Source organism: Ranitomeya imitator, chromosome 10, assembly GCF_032444005.1.
Source record: "Ranitomeya imitator isolate aRanImi1 chromosome 10, aRanImi1.pri, whole genome shotgun sequence".
NCBI lineage: Eukaryota > Metazoa > Chordata > Amphibia > Anura > Dendrobatidae > Ranitomeya > Ranitomeya imitator.
Genome location: NC_091291.1, coordinates 127,227,930 through 127,249,316, shown reverse-complemented (window position 1 = coordinate 127,249,316; position 21,387 = coordinate 127,227,930). Strand labels below are relative to the sequence as shown.

At 38.7% G+C, this 21,387-nt stretch overlaps 1 protein-coding gene across 10 annotated transcripts in view; it reads left to right on the top strand.

The window, feature by feature from the left end:
- Positions 1-21,387, top strand: part of AGRN (agrin) — a 626,510-nt gene that overhangs the window by 331,157 nt on the left and 273,966 nt on the right. For 5 of the 10 annotated variants that reach the window (XM_069742172.1, XM_069742175.1, XM_069742174.1 and 2 more), the window contains one exon: positions 16,706-16,723. The exons of the other annotated variants lie outside the window; for them this stretch is intronic. In XM_069742172.1, coding sequence (XP_069598273.1) covers positions 16,706-16,723 — 18 coding nt within the window. The remainder of the gene's footprint in view (positions 1-16,705; positions 16,724-21,387) is intronic. 10 annotated transcript variants of the gene reach the window in all.

Here is a 21,387-nt window from a genome sequence, read left to right as displayed (position 1 = left end):
GATCCACAAAATGGATGAGTATAGGACATACTCTGAGACTCACAGACCAGTTTTTAAAACTAAAGTGTTTACGGTATATATGTCCCATGGATATCTAAATGCAGCATTATTGGGCAGAAGCTGGGACACCTGTCGACTTGCAGTCCCTTTGTTCTAATCGTGAACCATGAGAGTGAATGTCATTGTAGAAGACTATTACTGCAGGTTTACCTTCTACTTGATTCTCAACAGAAACATAACTTCACTTTTTGTACTTTCTCATTTTAGAACACTCATTTGTCTCCCCTGCCAGTCTAAGCCTGACACCCGTCCTTCCACAACAGTCACATGTTTGTTATCCTTGACCCACAGGCTTGCTCTCACTAGGTGCAAAGAAAGCGATAAATTTCCTTTGGGATTCTTTCAGACTTCATGTTCTGAATCTGTGCCGCTTGTACTTTCTAGAACTTTTGCCAGATAAACTTTGTTCTCTGTTGTCAGACTTCTTTTTCTCCCCACCAGCTTTTTTCAGTCTTAAAATACCGTGTCTGAGCCATAGCTGGAAACTGACACAGAAAAATCCGTACCAATTATACATCCTTGATCCCTTCCAATGAAGCTTCGACTGCAGAAATAAAATAATGAAATAAAGTAAGAAAGAATGGGAACAAAATCTATTATTTTAAAAAGACTTTGTACTTTGTACTTCTAAAAACCCTTATTAGTCCCTGTGAACACTACCTTTATGGGGGGTTGTACCTTTCATGGAAGCAGCATGAAAGTTTTCCTATACATGCTATAATAATACATACTCTTTCTATGGCTCAAAAAGACTTCTAGCTTTGAAAAAAAGATGATTTAAATCCTTCAGTAGCTTTCTTATCTCTTTGCTGCCCTTGCAAAATGAAAGCGTTCAATGCTTTTCCTTTCTGCCAGCTTCTAGATTACTTGCAGAGAATTCACATTTTCAAATCGCTGCTCCCTGATACATGTTAAAATAGATCATTGCTTCTGCTCATGCTAGAGATAAATGCAAGTGGATGCTCCCTTAAAAGGTATATCTGGGACTTTCTGAAAAAAAAAAATGTGCCCAAGCATTAACAGACCGCTCCTGCCGGGGATTCAGCGGCCTCTGCTGACTTCAAGTCAACAGAGTGGAGTCTTCTTTTCCGCTCTGCTCTGTTGACCGTGCGGGACTTCCAACATAATTTTGATAGACAGATGGATTTATGCAGCCTAACTTAGGGAACCGGAAGTCAATTGGAATGATGTTGGAAGTCCCATCAGAGCAGAGCAGAAAAGAAGCCTCCGGACTGTCAACATGACGTCAGCAGAGCCAGCTGAATCCCCGGCAGGAGCGGTCTGTGTCAGGGAAGAACAGCGCGGGGCATAACAACCAGGTAAGTAGCTACTACCAACCTTTTAGTGCTAAGGCATATTTTTTGTTTTTCAGAAAGTCCCGGATATACCTAATGTTAGCGAGTGGAGGATTTATTGCATGAGTAGCCACATGGCCCGTGTAGTGCATAGCATCTATTTAGTCTCTGACCCGCAAATGAGATTTAAAGAAAATGGTGTTGGATATTTGCTAGTTTATCAAGATTGGATTTTAGAATCCAGCTATGTAGCCTTTTATATTGTTTGGTTAAAGTTGTTTTTCGAGAAGTGGCACACCAAAGCTTCCATAAGTGACCTCTTAAAGGGCGATTCCCATCTTTACATATTGGTATTGTTGGATAGTGCTTGGACATATAAGCAATTTTTTAATTTATTTCTTATTTACATTTTAAGTCATTCTTGAGATATATTAACACTTTTCCTTTGTCGACAACTCATTGCCTTGGAAACTGACCACCACTGTTAAACTGCACAATGCTTGCAAGCTCTTTTCTACTGAAATTATAACTGGTGTTTTAAAGCTGGCCAGGATCCCTGTAGCATGTTGTTAATTCTGAATACTGGACAGCTTCAGTGCAGTGCTTCCAAGCTAGACCGCAGTTAATATCTCAAGAACGGATGCAAATTTTAACAAGCGGTAAATTGCAAAAAGTGCTTCGTTTTTGCAAGTACTGTCCAACAATATCATCTATGAAGATGGTAATGACCCTTTAAAGAGGACCTATCATCTGTGTGTGGCTGCCTTGTATTAAGGAAATCATCATATATCCATATGAGGCTGTTGAGAACACACTATTGGACTGGTGGCCAGTAGGGACACTGATTGAAAATGTTTTATGTACAAACTATCCTCACATTGATTAAGCGCCATCTAAGATGACCCAACTTTCTTGCAAAACCCAAATCCAAACTTCCAAGTTGTTATATCCCGGTAGGCAAAGCAGGATACCACCATCTTCAATGCCAGTTTTACTGTTATATAAGATTTTGCATCTTATGGAGAGATCTTGCATTTTTAACGAAAATACTCAATCCCTGAGTTGAATCTCCTGCTGGATTTGTATGAGCAGGGATTAAAATCAATAAATTCCAAGGTTATATTGAATATTATCTTTTAGGCTATACTTTCTATATAAGTTGTTACAACATGGTTAATATAGAGAATTCTTCATTTTTCCATGAAGTATGAGCAGCACATTATGATACAATACTTTTATTGATGGCTGACTGATTGTGACAGTCTTCCTTGTAGAGCATTGCTAATTTTGTTAGTTCTGCGCTGTGTCCTTACATGCACTGTTTAGCTTGTATTCAATGCCAGACTGATATCAAGATATGCTTTGATTTTTCTATGACTTTTACAAGAAAAACTTTTTCAATCTAGGAAAGACCTTTTACAACATAGTTACATAAGTTGAAAAAAGACCTAGGTCCATCAAGTTCAACCTTCCTCCACCAGATGTACATATTGTCATTAATTTAACTGTAACCCACAATGTTGTGTTCATGACACACCTTTTTTTACATTTGGCAATGAAGAACAGCTGGTGATCATACACATTGAGAAAGTTGGACTTGTTCAATGTAGACATGCCCAACCTAGAGATAAAAGAATAAATCTTTCAAAATTTGGATCTACAAATTTCCTCAAATTCATCCAGGAAATTAATTTGTGTTGAATTTATTTGATGCAAATCTAATTACTTTATAAGGTCTTAAAACTGTAGAACATTAGTACATGTAGAAGCTAAATAATAAAACTATATCATACTAACTTGTCCTAGTGCTGCAGCTTTCCGCCTAGCGCTCCGTTGTTTTGCTTCCTCCCTCTGTCTTTATTTTTCATCACTGTTTGCCACCTCCAGCATTGGAGATACTGAAGAATAAAGATGAACAAGAAGTCCTGAGGGAGGAAGTAAGCCAAAATTTGGAGCTGCGTTGCAAGGATTGGTAAATGGGCAAGATAAGTGTCCTTTTTTTATTATTTTAACCCCTCTTCAACCCTAAAAAAATCAATCGAAATGGCCATGAGCAGTCCTGCATTTTGCTGATTCAAGCAAATCAAATTGTAAAAAATTTTTGAATCTAAATTTGTTTGTGAAATTTACAAATTGTCTCTTCAGAGAGGAAGAGGACTAGAACTCTAGTGCCACCTATTGGAAGTAGCAATCCTAACAGTCAATGTCAACTCTTTAACGAGCCTTGTCACATGACTTGGGATAATAGCCAAACCAGAATCTTAATTTGCAGACACTGTGTTTCGGGGTACTGCCCCTTGTCAAAGTTTGGCTATTATCCTAAGTCATGTGACAAGGCTCGTTAAAGACATTGACTGTTAGGATTGCTACTTCCAATAGGTGGCACTAGAGTTCTAGTCCTCTTCCTCTCTGAAGAGACAATTTGCATATTTCCCAGAGGAGCATTGCAGCTTTAAGTCTCCTCACCTCGACATGCTTATCATGTCACTCTCCGCAAGGAGAAACGATACTTCTTGGATTTGTGAAATTTAAAATCAAATTCAAATTGTTTTGAATTTGTATGCTCATCTCTAGGCTGAATCCTTTATTCTAATGGAAGATAAATTACTTCCAGAAGTGTCTGACAGCTACATAATCTGCTCTCCCCAATGAAAACTCTATAAATCTCAGTCAAGATTAAGCAAGAAATAACCGTTTACCAAACAAGCTATCTAATGTGTATGGCCACCTAAAATCCTACATGGGCCAAGAATTACCTGTTCCATCTTGTCCAAGTATCTTCACTATGCCCTTACTTCGAAGGAGTCAAACATCCTATCTGCTTTTAGTATTTGGGTTGGCAGGTAGTGGATATTATTATTTATTATTATAGTGCCATTTATTCCATGGCGCTTTGCATGTGAGGAGGGGTATACATAATAAAAACAAGTACAATAATCTTAAACGATACAAGTCATAACTGGTACAGTAGGAGAGAGGACCCTGGATGCGAGGGCTCACAATTTACAAGAAATGGATAAGGATACAATAGGTGAGGGTAGAGCTGGTTGTGCAGCGGTTTGGTGGTTACTGCAGGTTGTAGGCTTGTCGGAAGAGGTAGGTCTTCAGGTTCTTTTAGGGCATAGGAGAATTAGGGCATTATTGCTGTTTCACATAACTGTGGTTCAGTAAATATTCATAATTTGGGGGGATTGTCAGGACTTTGATATTGATGACCTTTCCATAAGTTCGGGTGTCAATATCAGATAGCTATTGGTCTGAGACCTGACTGCACCACCGTGCTGTAAACCGGTTGAGCAGCTGCTGAAGGTAAACTATATCATCATACACTGTGCAGTGGCCATTTTCTGGTATTGCAGTCGATCTCCTATTAAAGTGAAGGGAAGCAATTCTTGAAATTAGCCCCTGCTGTTTTTGTTTTTGATGATCAGGATCTTGGGACCAGGCAACATTTTAATAGTTTCTTTGTAATATCTAGTGAAGATATTGCCTGACGCGTTGTTAGAATCTTGCATTTACATGATTTGATCTGGTAACAGCGTGACATTTTGCTACAGTCAGCTGATGCATGTCTCGATCATCATAGAACAGGCCCATTAGTTTGCACACGCGGTGAAGTACAGTGCCTTCCCATGGCAGCAATAGTCACTTTGCAGCCTCATTAACTATGTATCAGAGGCTTTACAGTCAGATATTTCATATAGACCCCTTATTGACAACAGTGCGTGGTACAGTTCTTTAGCAGTGCATCATTTTTCTTGCCACATCATTTTATATTGATTTATTTGTTTGGCTGGTTTGTATAGATTTAGCTACAGAAACCATTTTAAGGTGGTTTAATTAAGCATAACAGGAAAGAGAAATCACTCCCGACTGTGGCTTACGTGTGCTGCTGGGCGGGGGAGGCCGTTCAGTCCTCAGGAGGCAGATGAGATTAAACTGATCTTCCAAAGTGCAACCACTGACAGATAAGTTCAGCAAGCAGTGCTCAGATCAACCAGAGCTTAATAATCCCGATATTTGCTAGTCTGAAAAGCAGAAATGCTGAACTATCTACAGTGTGCTCTGCTCACATTAAGTTGGAATTTTCAGTATTTTTAGCTTTAGGATGGAGGATTTATGGAATTGTTCTGTGCTTCTGAGGATTAAAGACATCAGATGCCAGCAAATAGTATCATGCAGTTTATTCTATGCTTTTTGAAGTACAACACACTTCTTCAGGAAGTAACTACATAGGCTATGTGGTTAGTTTCTTAAGAAGTTTGTTGTACTTCGAAATGCGTTTAATAAAACTGCATGATACTATTTCCTGGCATCTGATATCATGTGGTTTTATTCGAAGTACAACATAGTTTTTCTTCAGGAACTAACCACAGAGCCTATGCAATTAATTCCTGAAGAAGTGTGTTGTACTTCGAAACGCGTCGAATAATGCGTCGAATATTATTTCCTGGCATCTGGTGTCTTCAGTCCTCAGCAGCATGGAACAATTCCACAAATTCTCCATCCCATATCTAAAATCAGTCCGACGACCCATAGATTCACAGCAGCTGACCAACATTTCCAAGCTCATATTTTAATGGATCAGGTTAAAATAGTCTGTTTTTAAACTAAGTTGAAGACACAAAAGAGCATAGTAGAACCAAAAACACTCAGTTTCAAAAAATCACAGTAATCCGCAAGTGCTAGTAAAAAGATGTAAAAAACAGTGCATTTGGTTGATACGTTTTTTTGCAAAAACTAAGTTGTTGGATAAGACCCTATTTGCACTGCTTTTTCCCCAGCTTTCTCTACACAGTATTTTTAGCATAATTTCATGTGTAAATTGGCATGCTGTACATGTATAATGCCATTCTACAGACCTCCATGCACATTAGACTGTCAGATGAACCCACAAATATTGATTGGTTTGGCCTACAGTATCATGTGTTTTTCCGTTGACCACTTAGCTGGAGGAAAAAAAATCACACTTGTGCACCGCCCCAAAGAAAACCACGGATAGCACTTGTATGAGAAAATTGATCATATACATAAGCCCTTATAGAGAACACAGGAGCACCCATTTAAGGGAGAATTTCTGTACAGTTGCATGTAAAAGTTTTGGCTTCCCTGGTGAAAATTACTGTTATTGTGAACAGTTAAGCAAGATGAAGATGAAATTATCTCTAAAAGTGCTAAAGTTAAAGATTATTATTATTTATTATAGTGCAATTTATTCCATGGCATTTTACATTTGAAAAGGGGTACAAAAACAAAAACAAGTACAGTAATCTTGAACAAAATGAGTCACTAACTGGTACAGGAGGAGATGGGGAAGCTACCTGCAAGGGCTCACAGTCTACAAGGGAGTGGTGAGAATACTGTAGGAGAGGGGAGAGCTGGTTATGCAGCAGTTTGGTGGAACATGGATTACTGTTGGTTGTACGCTTGTCGCAAGAGAGATTTCCACGGTACGCGAGAGTCTAATATGTTGGGGTAGATAATTCCAGAGTAGGGGAGATGCACAGGAAAAGTCTTGTATGTGATTGTGGGAAGAAGTGATAAGAGGGGAACAGAGAAGGAGATCTTGTAAGGATTGGAGGTTGCGTGCAGGTAATGGTAGATGAGGTCATAGATGTATGGTGGAAACAGGTTGTGGATGGCTTTGTATGCCAAAATTAGGATTTTGAATTGGAGTCTCTGGGAAATGGTGAGCCAGTGCAGAGATTGACAGAGGGGAGAGGCCGGAGAATAGTGTGAGGGACACGTGGATTAGTCAGGCAGCAGAATTTAGGATAGATTGGAGGGGAGGCCACAAAGCAGGAGGTTGCAATAGTCGAGGCAGGAGATCTTGCATGCATGCACTAGTGTTTTTGCAGAATCTTGGTTGAGGAATGGGTGGGTCTGGGAGATCTTTTTGATTTGGAGTCGGCAGGAAGTGGAAAGGGCTTGGATGTGTGGTTTGAAGGACAGATCAGAGTCAAGGGTTACTCTAAGGCAGCAAGCTTGTGGGACTGAGAAAATGGGCAGCCTTTGACTTTGATGGATAGGTCTGATGGGGGAGTTGAGTGAGATGATGGAAAGATGATGAATTCTGTTTGACCCATGTCAAGTTTTAGAAATCTAGCAGAGAAGACAGATGAAATAGCGACAGATATTGTGGGATTCTGGTTAGTAGGGAACTGATATTTTCTCCACAGATGTAGATCTGTGTGTCATCAGCATAGAGAGGATACTGAAAGCCGAGCTGTCCTTGGCCAAAAGTGTGGATGGATAAGAGCAGGGGTTCTAGTACTGAACCTTGGGGGCATCAACAGTTAGGGGGTGAGATGAGGAGGTGGTGTGTGAGAGGGGGATGCTGAATATCCGGTCTGTTAGGTATGAATAGATCCAGGATAGAGCCAAGTCTGTCATGGCAAGAGATGAGAATCTGTAGTAAGTTTGAATGATCCACTGTGCTGAAGGCAGATGACAGGTCCAGGAGGATGAGCAGGATGGAGTAGTGTTGCTTCGATTTGGCAGTTAGTAGGTCATTGGTAACTTTAGTCTGGGCAGTTTCAGTGAAATGGTGGGGTCAGAAGCCAGATTGCAAGCTGTCAAAGAGGGAGCAGGAGGAGAAGTGGGAGGTCAGATCAAAATGGTCATGTTGTTCCAAAAGTTTTGAGGCATAGGGGAGAATTGATATGGGGCAATATCTGGACAGAAAAGATGGGTCAAGGGAGAGCTTTTGAGGATGGGTGTGATCGAGGCATGCTTGAAGCATGAAGGAAAGATAGCAGTTAGTGACAGGTTGAAGAGATGGGTTAGGGTTGGGATGAAGACTGTAATGAGGTTTGGGATGAGGTGGGATGGGATTGGGTCAAGTTCACAGGTGGTAAGATGTGATTTGGAGAGGAAAGTTGATCTTCTGTAATGGCGGAGAAGCTGGTTTTGGTGGACGAGGGTAAGTAGTTATGAGGAGGGACTGTGGAGATATTAGGCAAAAACTTTGTCTTATGAGGTGTTTGAGATTTCTGCGAGGGTGTGCCAGTTTTTGGAGATGGGCTTGTGGACTTAGAGAGGGAAAGGAAGAGAATGCAAGTAGGTTGTGGTCGGAAAGAGGAAGAGGCGAGTTAGAGACGTTAGATAGGGAACAGAGGTGGGTGAAGATGAGACCCGGTGTGTGGCCATCTTTATTAGTAGCTGCAGAAGACCATTGAACAAGACTGATGGAAGAAGGGAGAGATGCTTAGAGACAGCTGAGTGGGAAATGTTAATGGGGATGTTGAAATTACCCATGACAATAGTGGAGATATCAGCGGAAAAGAAATTTAAGTAGCCAGATGGTGAAGTGGTCGAAGCAGGTGGTTGCTAGTCCTGGGGGTCAGTAAAAGACTGCCAGTTGGAGGGGGAGTAGATGCACGCACATTGCACCTCAAAAGAAGTGAGAGTAATGGAGGGAGGTAGTGGGATTTGGTTGAAGGGGCAGGTATCTGACAGGAGAAAACCATGCTTGCTGCTGGGGTGAGGGTGGGGAAAGGTGGAATCCACCATACAAAAGTGCAGCTGGAGAGGCTGTGTCAGAGGGGGGTGAGCCAGGTTTTAGTGATAGCAAGGAAGGAAAGTTTGTTAGTAATGAAAAATTTTGGGTACCCTTGGAGATAACTTTGAAAATTTCTCAAACAAAAATTGAAAGACTCTTGTCTGGCTGCAAAAAGCATTTAAAAGCTGTGCTACTTGCAAAAGGGGGTGCTACTAGATACTAACCATGCAGGGTGCCCAAACTTTTGCATTGGCCCATTTTCCTTTTTGTAGTTTTTCAAATGTGTAAGATGAAAAAAAAATTTGGGGGCCTAAAATAAAAAGGAAATGTGTGATTTTTAACTTTAGGCCTTTTAGAGATAATTTCATCTTCAACTTGCTTAACTATTCACAATAACAGCAATTTTGACCAGCTGCTTATATATGGTCTAGGGCAGTGTTCCCCAACTCCGGTCCTCAAGAGCCACCAACAGGTCATGTTTTCAGGATTTCCTTAGTATCGCCCAGGTGATAATTGCATTACCTGGAAAGGCAAGAATTCCATCACCTGTGCAATACTAAGGAAATCCTGTAGACATGACCTGTTGTTGAGGACCGGAGTTAGGGAGCACTGATCTAGGGGACTTTTGGAGATAGCCGACCTCTGTGCTGCTCGTGATCTGTCCTGATGAAGATGTTATATACTTTAAAATGTGTTGATGAATAAAACCACCTGGCATCCTTTATTTTTCTTTTTCCATGGCAGCGCAGAATAATTCATTTGTTTCTCCAGTTCTATGACCCCTGTGCTTAGACACCTTTGGAATTGCAATAGACAATGACTAAGACTATTATTGCTCATGTGCACTGAGTCCTACATTTTAATGGTGCACTTTAGCGCCTTCATTTTTTGAATCGGTGGGGTCTCAGTGCTTCCTTTGGTTCCTCATTTGCAACTATATGGCCATTTTGCATAAAATTTTGCATGTCAATGTCTCTCTCTGTGAGTTATCTTTTAGATTATCAGGTTATCTTATGTTACTCAGCCTGACAAATCTTCCAAAGTATTCATGCCTGTTGATCATAACAATTAGTTTAGGTATCATTGACGCCAACGTTATTGTTCCAGAGCTCATTGTATTACTGCACCCATTTTAAGTCCCATTATTATGTCCCTTAGTAATTTCACCGACCGTTAATCAATTTTGATGTGTATAACGACCCACATAATGGATTTAAGAAAAGTATAATACTAGCACATATGTGAGCAGTTCATTATCCAGTGTAATTCAGAACTGGAATTTTACGTATAAGGAATAGGCAATTATATTATATTATAACTTTGAATCACACAGTCCTAATTAAAGGTCATTTAAAGGTATCATAGAAAGAAGAACACTTATGTACTAGATTTGTTAAAGATATATGGATATGTGCTAATTACATTAATTACATTGCAATATTTTTCATAAATTTTCATTACAATGATTGCATTCTCATTCATTTCTTCCAAAATGTTCTGAATATCCATTGGAAATAAATGACAGAATTTGTAATTAGTTCCTGCTCCCTGTCCAATGATCCAGACTTATTTTCAGCAAACAATGCCAGACAGCCGCTGTCAAGGCCATTAAAAACAAACTGTGCCAAAGGCAACATTTTTGTCACAATGCTAGTCAATGCCTTATTGGCCTACAATTCTATTTCCATATCTGTTGGTGGATTTACCCAACAGTGATTCAATACCTCCTTAACTCTACAGGAAATATTACTTTCTGGACTTGTGACTTTCTTTTTTTATGAAGTATTGTAGATATCAGTACATCCAAGCTGCTTGAAATGCGTAAAAATAACTCCTAGAATAAAGATGTCCAAGCTTGAGAGTTTAATTCGCAACTTGAAAAACTACACTAAGGTTGAGCAAGGCTTTAACAAACGTGACCAAAACTAACAAAGCTGGAAATAACAAGCGGAGGAGTTCATCATCAACCTATTAGATCTCAGCTTCTATTGTTAAGGCACCTCAAAAAGTGAAGGTAGCATCTTGATTAGTTTCAATGATATCTCCACATTTTTTGCATTTGATAACCCAGAATAAATTTAGATTTTTTTTTTTAATATTTGTCAAAATTTGGGGAAAAACAGAAGTTTTTATAAACTTGTAACCGGCCTGCTTCTTAAAGCCACATTAATATCATGTTTAGATGTCAGGTTTAGAACTATTCTCTCCTTTCACTCTTGGGACTTTTTGTAAAGCTGCCATTGTTAAATCTATCTCTCCGCCTGCCACTTTCGCTGAATCATCTGTTTACTTTCTTCTACAGCAGAGTTTTAGCCCTTGCACTTCTTTCTCTTCTGGTTCACTGCTGGCAATGCGCTCTTGATTCTCTTCTCTAATGCATTAGTAATGCATTTTACATTGACCTTCACATGAGTTGACAATAAAATTAGACACAGGTGAAAAACAAGCTACCTGCGGATTCCTAAATCTCCTTATAGATTGCTGTGATTTGTAAATTAATGCCAGCTAACTACCCACTTCCTCCGAACCGATTTCCATAGGTGAGAAGGGCAGGTTTTCAATTCGGTGAATGCACATACTGTACAGTTGTAGAGAGACCTGGCATAGGCTTTGTACCTTTTGATATTAGTTACATTTTATATACACTTATCTTTGTTGTGGCTTTGTATTATATTGTTTCGGCATGGTCTTTTTTTTCTTACAGCATCTTACATTTCCTTGGCAAGTACAATCCCTTATGTACCACTCACATACCTCATGATTCACGCCACATCGCTCTGGCCAATTACTGCTTTTTTTCCCATGAATATTCTGTAATTACCATTGATCCCTTCAGAACTTGCTGTTTAGTCATATTGAATTAAGCATTCATCAGTATAGATCTTCCACATGGGCTTTTAAGAGAATGCAATTTTAGAGTAGATCAAGAAAAATCAGCTATGTCTTTTTCTAAACAGGAGAAGAATGTCATTGGTTTCCAAAGATGCCAACATTTCATATGTTGTGCACCAGTTTTTCCCAGCTTATAATTTCCAGAGACATGTAGCCTTTATCCTGTCATTACCTGTTTCCATTATCTTAAGACACCAATACAGATTAGATAGCTGTAGACTGAATGATCAATCGGTAGACCATTATCTCTCCTGACTGCTCCATACACAGCAACTGTCGGGGTGGCAGAGCGCTCCTGTGTCCTCTATAAGGCTAGGTTCACACTGCGTTAGTGCAGTCCATTCAATGCATATGTTAAATGGACTGTGCTATTCTTTAACGCAAGTGCCAACTTTGGCACAGCGCTAGCGCAGATGGAGCATCTGCTCACTCCATCTGTGCTAGCAGTGATGGACCCGTAAATGCTGCAGCCCGCTTCTCGGGTCCTTCACTCAATGTCAGACGCATCGCTAGCGCATGCCCATTGTGGGCATGTGCTAGCGATGTGTCCGACATTGCATTCAATGGCGGCGTTAACGGACTACGTTACATCGCGTTATGCCGCGGTGTAACGTAGTCCGTTTAACAGAGACACTGAACGCAGTGTGAACCTAGCCTAAGACAGCCATTGTCAGACTCCTATAGCATTGGATTATCTCCGGGAAGAACAAAGGTATAGGCCATTGAAATTCACCTAGCGTTGGGAGATAGTCAACTGCCCCCCACCAAAAATAGTCCAGTCGAATTTTATCTAATGTGTATGAGAGCCTTTGGAATGGAAACTCCTGGTGCAAAGCACAGATGGAGGAAATGCTAATACAGGGACAGCTAAAGACATTTCTGTTATAGAGGAGGTAACCAGGTTGTAAATATGGTTGTAATAGCCTATGCTTAATGGAGTACCACTTAGAAATGTTTCAGTTTACAACTTGAGATGGGCAAACCCAACACTTACGAGTTCAGCGTTTGTATCTTATAGTTACTGTAGAGTGTGCCAAAGACAGACTTTCCCCGGAAGTCCGTACCAATGTTCGGAGTTCTGTGGTAAGACCAGATAAAGAAAGAGAATTTTTTTTCCCTTTTCCAGTTTGGGTAATCTTTATTTTCAATGGGGCTCGGGTTCTTGTTGAAGTTCGTGTACTGTTCTGATACCTGAACCCAACTTTGAAATAAAATTAGGGTGGGGTACCAGAACCCAAACTTCCACTGGTTCACCCATCCCTATTTACATTGACTATTCGTTATATTAAAAAATGTTCCCTTTTTTGGAAGTTTAACAATAGTTATTGAAGCAGTCTGAATAGTACCATGTTCATGGGTCACAGAAAGATACGTGTGGGAAGGAGGGATTTATGAAGACTGTGAAAAGCCTGTTAGAGCAAGATACTCCAGATATATTAAGAGCTATATGCCTCTTATTAAAGTTTGTGCATTCTTGGGCTATTGGTGTGCCATAAATTGATATTGTGGCAAGATGAGTAGCAGTTAGATACTCCTCTTTAGGAGTAGATGCTGCTACATTTTTCCACAATTATGCAGTGCATCAAATTTTGTGATTTCCTTATGCCAAAAAACTTGTAAAACAAATGCTATTTATTTTCTACTGAGTTTACAGGATCAACATGGGGAATATGAAATTTGTGCTTTTGTAGCTTTCCCTTGTGGCTATCAAGAACATTATGTTTTGTTGATAAAAATTGTTTTTGGGAACCTTAATTCATCTATAAACAGTGTCTTTTTTTATTCCTTGTCACAAACGTAAAGGGTCTTCTACTTCAATTTGACACACAGTTACTAAGAAAACTTCAACAAGTGCTTTGTTAGATGTGATTGTCCAATACTTGTCTTACCAGTAGTGTTTCATCACTTAGAAGCTGTTAATATATCGTTCTGCTTTAGCTCTAGCAGCCGCAATTGAGGATTTGTTGCTGGCACTGTTCCCCATGAGGCATAAGAACGGTATTTGATGTTGTCTTAGGTTCTTTCCATGTTCCTAAAATAAGACCGTTGCATTTTGTTCCAGCTTGTTTTATCCTAGAATCAGAGAACAGGTTCGGTTGCGTGCTCCTAATCCTCAACCTCCTGAGCTTACTGTACTTTGTCCCAGTTTCCCAGCTGGAGGTGGTTTTGAATTGGCAGAAGTGGCTGTACGAGTGTTGCTGAAGTATAATTGTAAAGCACTTGTGAATTGGAAAGTGCCATATAACATTGTACTGTAATTACAAAGATGTCACATTGGAATATTGACTATGTATCAAAAGACATTTCATGTCAGCTGTTATTCATCGCCACATGTTTCTTCTTTATCCTTCTTCTGTCATAGGAGGCTCATGCAAAACAGCATTTTTGTTTTTGGATTGATAGGCGTGAAGAGTTTGGAAATGAAGTAATATAATGTGGCTGTAAACTTCAGTGTATCCCTTAATTTTCAGCTTTGTGAATGTTACTTCATTACTGTTTGTGCAATAATACAACTAGTAGAATTGCATCGAAAAAATGGAGCACCATAGTTAGATACTGGTTCGTGACATCTCATTCTGACAGCTAAAGGGAATAGTGCCCTTTTGGTCCCATTGTTTTACCATCCCTTCATTGACTATACAGCCAAGATGAAAATGGGGCCCCTTTCTATTTCAATGTAAGAGAGTAAGAGAAAAGACATCCTTCTTGAAAAAACTCTGTGTTTATGGAAACTTTATTCCATACATGCTAAACCCAGTAAATACTGATCCTCAAACATCCGACATGCTTCAGAACTAAACTTTCTTATTCATGAAAGTCCCTTATGATGAATACGGAAGTTTACTTCCGAAACGCTTTGAGTATGTAAGAATCTCGTTCAGTGGTTTTAGCACTTATGGAATAACGATACAATAAATATGGCGTTTTCTCAAGGACAAAGTGCCAGCTTTTCTCTTTCTTAATTATATTGACTTGATCTGCTCAAGTTGCCAAGCATGCTAGATGAAGCCATTACAAGTGTGGTGAGCTGTTGTTCTTTTATGTTGGACCCCTTCTATTTCACATCCCTAACTATCTGGATTTAGGATGACTTTTGTGATATTTGAAATAATACTTCACTAACTTATTTGGTAATTATCGGACTGGATTCTGGTCCCCATAGCTACTGGATGAGCATACAGTACAGACCAAAAGTTGGGACACATCTTCTCATTTAAATATTTTTCTGTATTTTCATGACTGTGAAAATTGTACATTCACACTGAAGGCATCAAAACTATGAATTAACACATGTGGAATTATATACTTAACAAAAAAATGTGAAGCAACTGAAATGATGTCTTATATTCTAGGTTTTTCAAAGTAGCCACTTTTTACTTTGATGACTGCTTTGCACACTCTTGGCATTCTCTTGATCCCTTGTATGAGGACTAATTGCAGTTCAACTTTTCAGCCTATTTGAAATTGAAATTTGGTAACCTTAACTTTGGGATCCCCTCTGCGTTAGTTTCTTGCAAGCCACAAAGGTTGACTAGATAGTACTGAAAACCCCCGTAAACATTATATAAAAGTCTGCCAAATGCGACGATTTTTCCCAATGATGTTGGGAAGGTAAGGATTGTGCATTTATTTTAAAATGAGAAACCACTACCATTAGCTATCCTTATTGAAAACTCATTAATGCTAAGCCGAGCAGAACATTCATGTGTTATTGAGTTTTTGGGAGACAAAGCTGTTGATTTTTGATGGGAGAATCAATTCGTAGGACTCAAGTCCAGGTCAGTAGTCTATGACAGCTGAATGGGAACTCTGCAAATCTCCTTACCTCCCAACATTCCCAGCTCTTCTTTCGTTGCCTGATCCAACATCATCATTGTGACATTATGCATACACTACATTACACCAGTCCTTCCTTATTAGAAGAGCCAGGAATGCTGGGAGGTAAGGAGCTTCACAGAGCTCATATCCAGCAGTCACAGATTACTAACCTGGCTGATGGATGGGAGTCCTGCAAATCAATTCTCCCATCTAACGAGAATTTGGCCATCAGCTACAGTTGTGTTCAAAAGTTTACATACCCTGGCAACATTTTTTCAGAGAATATGAATGATCACACCAAAACTTTTTCTCTACTCATGGTTAGTGGTTAGGTGAAGCCATTTATTGTCAAACTACTGTGTTTTCTCTTTTTAAATCATAATGAAAAAACAAAACATCCAAAGACCATGATCAAAGCAAGCATACCCTGGTGATTTTGGCCTGATAACATGCACAGAAGTTGACACAAATGGGTTTGAATGGCTATTAAAGGTAACATCTTCACCTGTAACCTGTTAGCTTGTAATCAGTGTGTGTGTGCATAAAAGCTGAGCGAGTTTCTGGGATCCAGACTCTTGCATCTTTCATCCAGCCATTGACGGGTCTGGTTTTTGAGTCATGGGGAAAGCAAAAGAACTGTCAACGGATCTACGGGAAAAGGTAGTTGAACTGTATAAAACAGGAAAGGGATACAAACAGATGCAGAATTTAGTGCTTCAGATGACCGATTGGGGTTTGATAACTTGTAGGTAACACTACCAGCATATGTTACAGATGAGCTTTGTCTTGCTCTTTCCTGTGAGTAATATTAATAACCAGTTCATATTCAATTGTGTTTTACCATCAGGACTCATTCTGTAAGTTTTCCATTTTCAAGTAATGTCTGTGGATGTAACTGATACCAAAAATGAATGACGCCAACAAGAACATGTCAGTGCTTCTATTCTATATTAATTTCATATTATTCTTTAGGGTCTGATGTTTTCATGAATGTTTATAATTTGAGTAATATAATTTTCCCTTTTTTTGTAATTACAATTTCAGAAAATGTATGAATGTATTGGGTTTATATCTGCAGATTTTATGATATGCAACATATATACATAGATATTAATTCTACCTTATTTTTGTAATAAAGCTGCAGTGGAAGGTCCAGGTAAGATGGATCAGTATATTGTACTTTATTGCATATTTTGTCTATTGTTATGATGGTACCCACCCAATATGATGGTATTGGTGGCACAATATGGTTTTCGGACTTCTGTTATGTGAGATATGCTGATGGAGGAAACAGATGAGTTCAAAAGGATCATAGAAGAACACAAGTTTGTTTTGCTCACAGATCGGAACTCTGCTACATTCTTGCATTAGTATTCTGTATGTAATGCATCCTTCACAGTTTGTGGATGTGGTAGATATGCTCCTTGTGCAACATGCACTAATCCAAACTAATGATGACAGGTCAAGCCGGGTGTATGTTATAGGATTTACTAAAGTGTAAAATGAATTATATCTACTATATGACATTTTGCATAGCCATTATTCTTACCATAGTTATTCTCTACTTTAGTGTATGCTACTATTACTCTTTATTGTAATATTGAATTACCTCCTTCAATTTCTTTTTTAGGGAGGCAGGATTGTGCCAATATATAGTACTTGCTCCAAATTCTTCTACTTCCAGGATCACCATTTTCAATTATTTGACACACCCCAAAAAATTAAATAAAATAAATAATTAAAAACTATAACAGGAAAACACTTATCATTTGTTTATAAATAAAACATGCTCTAATATGCACACTTTTACCACAAATCCCTTCAATGCATCTTCATGAGAATAGAAAACACATTTTTTGCCCAGTTTTGCTTTTGCGCCTTTTTTTGCCCATGGGGGTTTTGCATTTTTTTGAGTGGCTCAAAACTTTTTTTTTTTTTTTAAGTTTATTTTATGTTTTTGCCTGTTTTTCCTGTTATGTTCACCATTGTAAGTGTGGTTTTTGTTTTCCCTATGTTTGCGGTAGATATATAAATTGCGACTTCCTAAAAAGTCACAACATGTTTGCACAGATGTACTCCATTCCTGCTCCACAATTGATTTATTTGTGCTGCACACTTTTTTTGCTTATACTGTAGAGCTTCCTGCAACATTTTAAAAACCCATGCAACATTTTGCAAAAAAAAAAAAAGGTGTAAAAGAAGCTAAAGATAAAAATAAATGGTTTTCTTATCCCTAAAGCGACAACTTTTCCATGAACTTTTATGGAAAGTTAATGAGTTATACTTCTCCAGTTGTATGGAAATTGGATTGTGACTTCAGTCTTGGGACCTTGGGCATCAATGGAAGACTTCACTAAGCTACCTGGACTGAATTAAATCTTTTCTCATTATATGGTGAAGAAGAGTTTTATGCTATGAGTGGTTTTCATATGCTGACTTACAGTATGGAAACATGCGAAGAGCATTATATAAAGTTGGCAGCGCTGTAGAGCAACGTGCCTCTGAATGCCGAAGGGGAGAATCGGTTGGTTTATTTAGTTAATTAAAGCTACATGAAGCACAAAATGAATGGATGCTTCAAGTACACTGCAACATGGACTCTGTTTTAATTACCATCAGCCTGTTGCTAAAAAGCAATAAGTCATGAAGAGTTAAAGAAACCTAAGGTTTATGACCTACCCTGTTGGGATGATGTGTGGCATTAATTAAAAGAATTCTTGGCTGTTAAGTTGAAATGGAATGATACTGGTAAGCCTATATATCTTTGTCAATATGTCCTTTCCCTAAATCCCTAGATAACAAAAAATGTCCTGTCGAATAAGCGATTTGTATCTACGGTAGAAGTGTAAAAAGACATTGCGGAGCCAACTTTAAACATAATGGACCATCATAAGGTCTATTATTTCTACAGTTTAAATACACCTACAAAGAAAGGCACCACACACAGATAATATAAAAGTAATGATTATTAATGACAAAAACAAGTTCAAGCATGGTCATAAAAAGCCAAAACAGGCAAAGGTGAGAAACAACAAACACAGAAAAAAGATGGACAAACCTGGAAGTTAATAATAAAATATAAATACCAGTGTATAAATATAACTCTCATTAAGGTAAAAAGATGGTAGAATTTGAGAAAAAGGACACAAGATGGCTCTTATTAATTGATTCCTAGCCAGTGCTATACACTTTTAACAAAAGAATAAATGTATAAATACCTGCATACAAAAAGGACAAGCATGTGTTGAATATTAATAGATAAGGCTAAATGTGCCATATATACCGACATGCACAATGTCCAAGTACAACCATCTTAAATACGTGTCTAATATAATACATAAAAGAACATACATTTACCAAAAACAATGGAGAGAGTCCAGGAGTCCACCACACCCGACGCAATGAAAGCCTGTTTTGGCTTTTTATGACCATGCTTGGTCTTGTTTTTGTCATTAATAAACATTACTTTTATATTATCTGTGTGTGGTGCCTTTCTTTGTAGGTGTATTTATATTGTTTGGGTAACCATTTAGGATATATTTTAGGTGTTTTGCTTTATTTCTACAGTTTAGTTTACAGTCCTGTTACTTCTCTTACGTTTTCTTCTACTCATCTACGTCATTAATGCTTTTTTTATTAAGTCAAGTTTTATTAAGAGAACAATAACACTATAATAATAAGGCAATATTTTCAAATATCTTAGAATAATGCAAATAATTCCACACAAAAACACACAATTCCATTAAAGAAGGAATGAGCAGAGTGGATGAAAAGGGGAAAAAATGAAAAATAAAAAGAGGGAAGAGTGGGACAGGGATATCCCTTCCAGCCTCTTGCAAACCCATGTATAAACATCATATCTCCTTATGACACTCACTAAAGGGTTGTCAACAATGCTTGAAATGTTGGTAGGTCCTGAAACAAATACCAACTGAACCAAGTATTGGAAAACTGATAATAGGAATTTGGTCTGTTGCCATTATCTCCTTCTTGTGTTTCACAATTTACTTTTAATCATATTAAAGGGAATTTATCATAAACCAAGTATAGAGGATAAATGTGGGGGTCTAACTTCTGAGACTCTGATCGATCCCAAGATTGGGAGGCCGAAAGTGTTACTAGTAGTAGTACTGAACGTACGTGACCACCTCTATGATGGACTGATCAGTGGTCACACATGGGACTTTGGGACTACTGTTCTAGTGATCATGGATAGGTAACAAACGTTTATGAGACAACCCCTTTAAGTTAGACATTCCCAATTCTACTTAACCTTTTTTCATATAAACATATGATTACACTAAACTTTTATCAAAACATTACCAAACGGCATATCCACAACTCATGAGTGTATACAGCGTTACACTCATTATCATTATCCGTCCAGTAGATATACTTATAAATCTTCTCTCTTGCAATCTTTATAGGAATTTAAGTAAGAGCATGGGCACCATAGAGGCAGCCATTGGAGATCCTAGGGGCCCATAGATGATGATGATGTGCAGCTCGTTAGCACAACTACAGCAAATTTACCAATGAAAGTGGAAGGTTGTCCACAGGATTTATTTTCCCAAAGTTGTGCAGTCTGGAAACAAACAAAAATCCCAAACAGGGCAGGCTGCTATTGGGCTTATTTTAAGTGTTTTCTACAGAACAAAAAAAAAGCGGTATGGAAAAAACAGGGATCACCCAAAAATAATAATAAATGTATTTTTATTGAGCATACAACAAGCTACAAAACAGAAAAAACTCAAATTAAAAACATTTTCCCCTGAGGAAGCCCTATCTGTGTGGTGATACACGTGGGGTCTGGTCCCTTTGTACCATACATATGGTGGTGAAGGAACTTAGTAGTCCATTATTGCAAAACACTATCAAGATCTGTGCATGTCAAAGGGGATTGGAAAGGGGCCAGACCCTATGCGTATCGTCACACAGTTATGGCTTCCTCAGGGGCAAATGTTTTTAATTGATTTTATTCTGTTTTGTGGCTTGTTGTATGTCCATTAAAATACATTTATTATTATTCTCAAGTGATCATTGAGAGGGTAATGCTCATGATGGTGGGTGTCATAATGGGGCAATGAGGTGCAAGGGCAGAAAACCACTGGTAGGGTTATATTACCAGATGTCTGTTCATAACTAGCACCAATCATTGATCTAACAAGTTTAGGGCCCCATTTACATGGGCTAATGCAAGCTGAATGAAGACCCAATGATGGTTATTACAATTTGTAAATTGCAGTTTGGAAATTGTCAGCAGCAGATTTGATGTTTGCACAGATAGATGTGCTGCCATGATAATTTCAGGACCGTCTATACAATCCAGTCAGCTGACGGGCAAGATATTTTCTTGTTTGGTGGCTGATTGGTGGCATGTTTGCAAGGTCCAGTGATTGCGAATGAGCAATTTTATGAGCACTTTTTCTGCCATATGAAAGTACTTTTAAATCTTTGCACCAGGTGAATAAAATCCTAGATGCGCCATAATCCTGCATTGGTATAGCTTGGAAGCCATATTTTTGTGCATACCTCTGCATGCAGCCATGATAGTTTATGACTAACCTAGTCTCAATCCTAATTACTGTATTGATTTCATCATCATAAAATGTGCGGTCGACATGTTTTCTACTGGTATATTTCCACACACATTATGCAGTCTCCATTAGGCTACCGTCACACATCAGGTTTTTTGCCGCATGCCGGTTCCGGTGTCGTGCAGCAGCACCGGATCTGGCTTATTTTGTGAAAACCGGATGAGACGGATCTGGTTTTCTGCCGGATCCGGATATTGGATCCGGCAAAAAAACGGATCCGTCT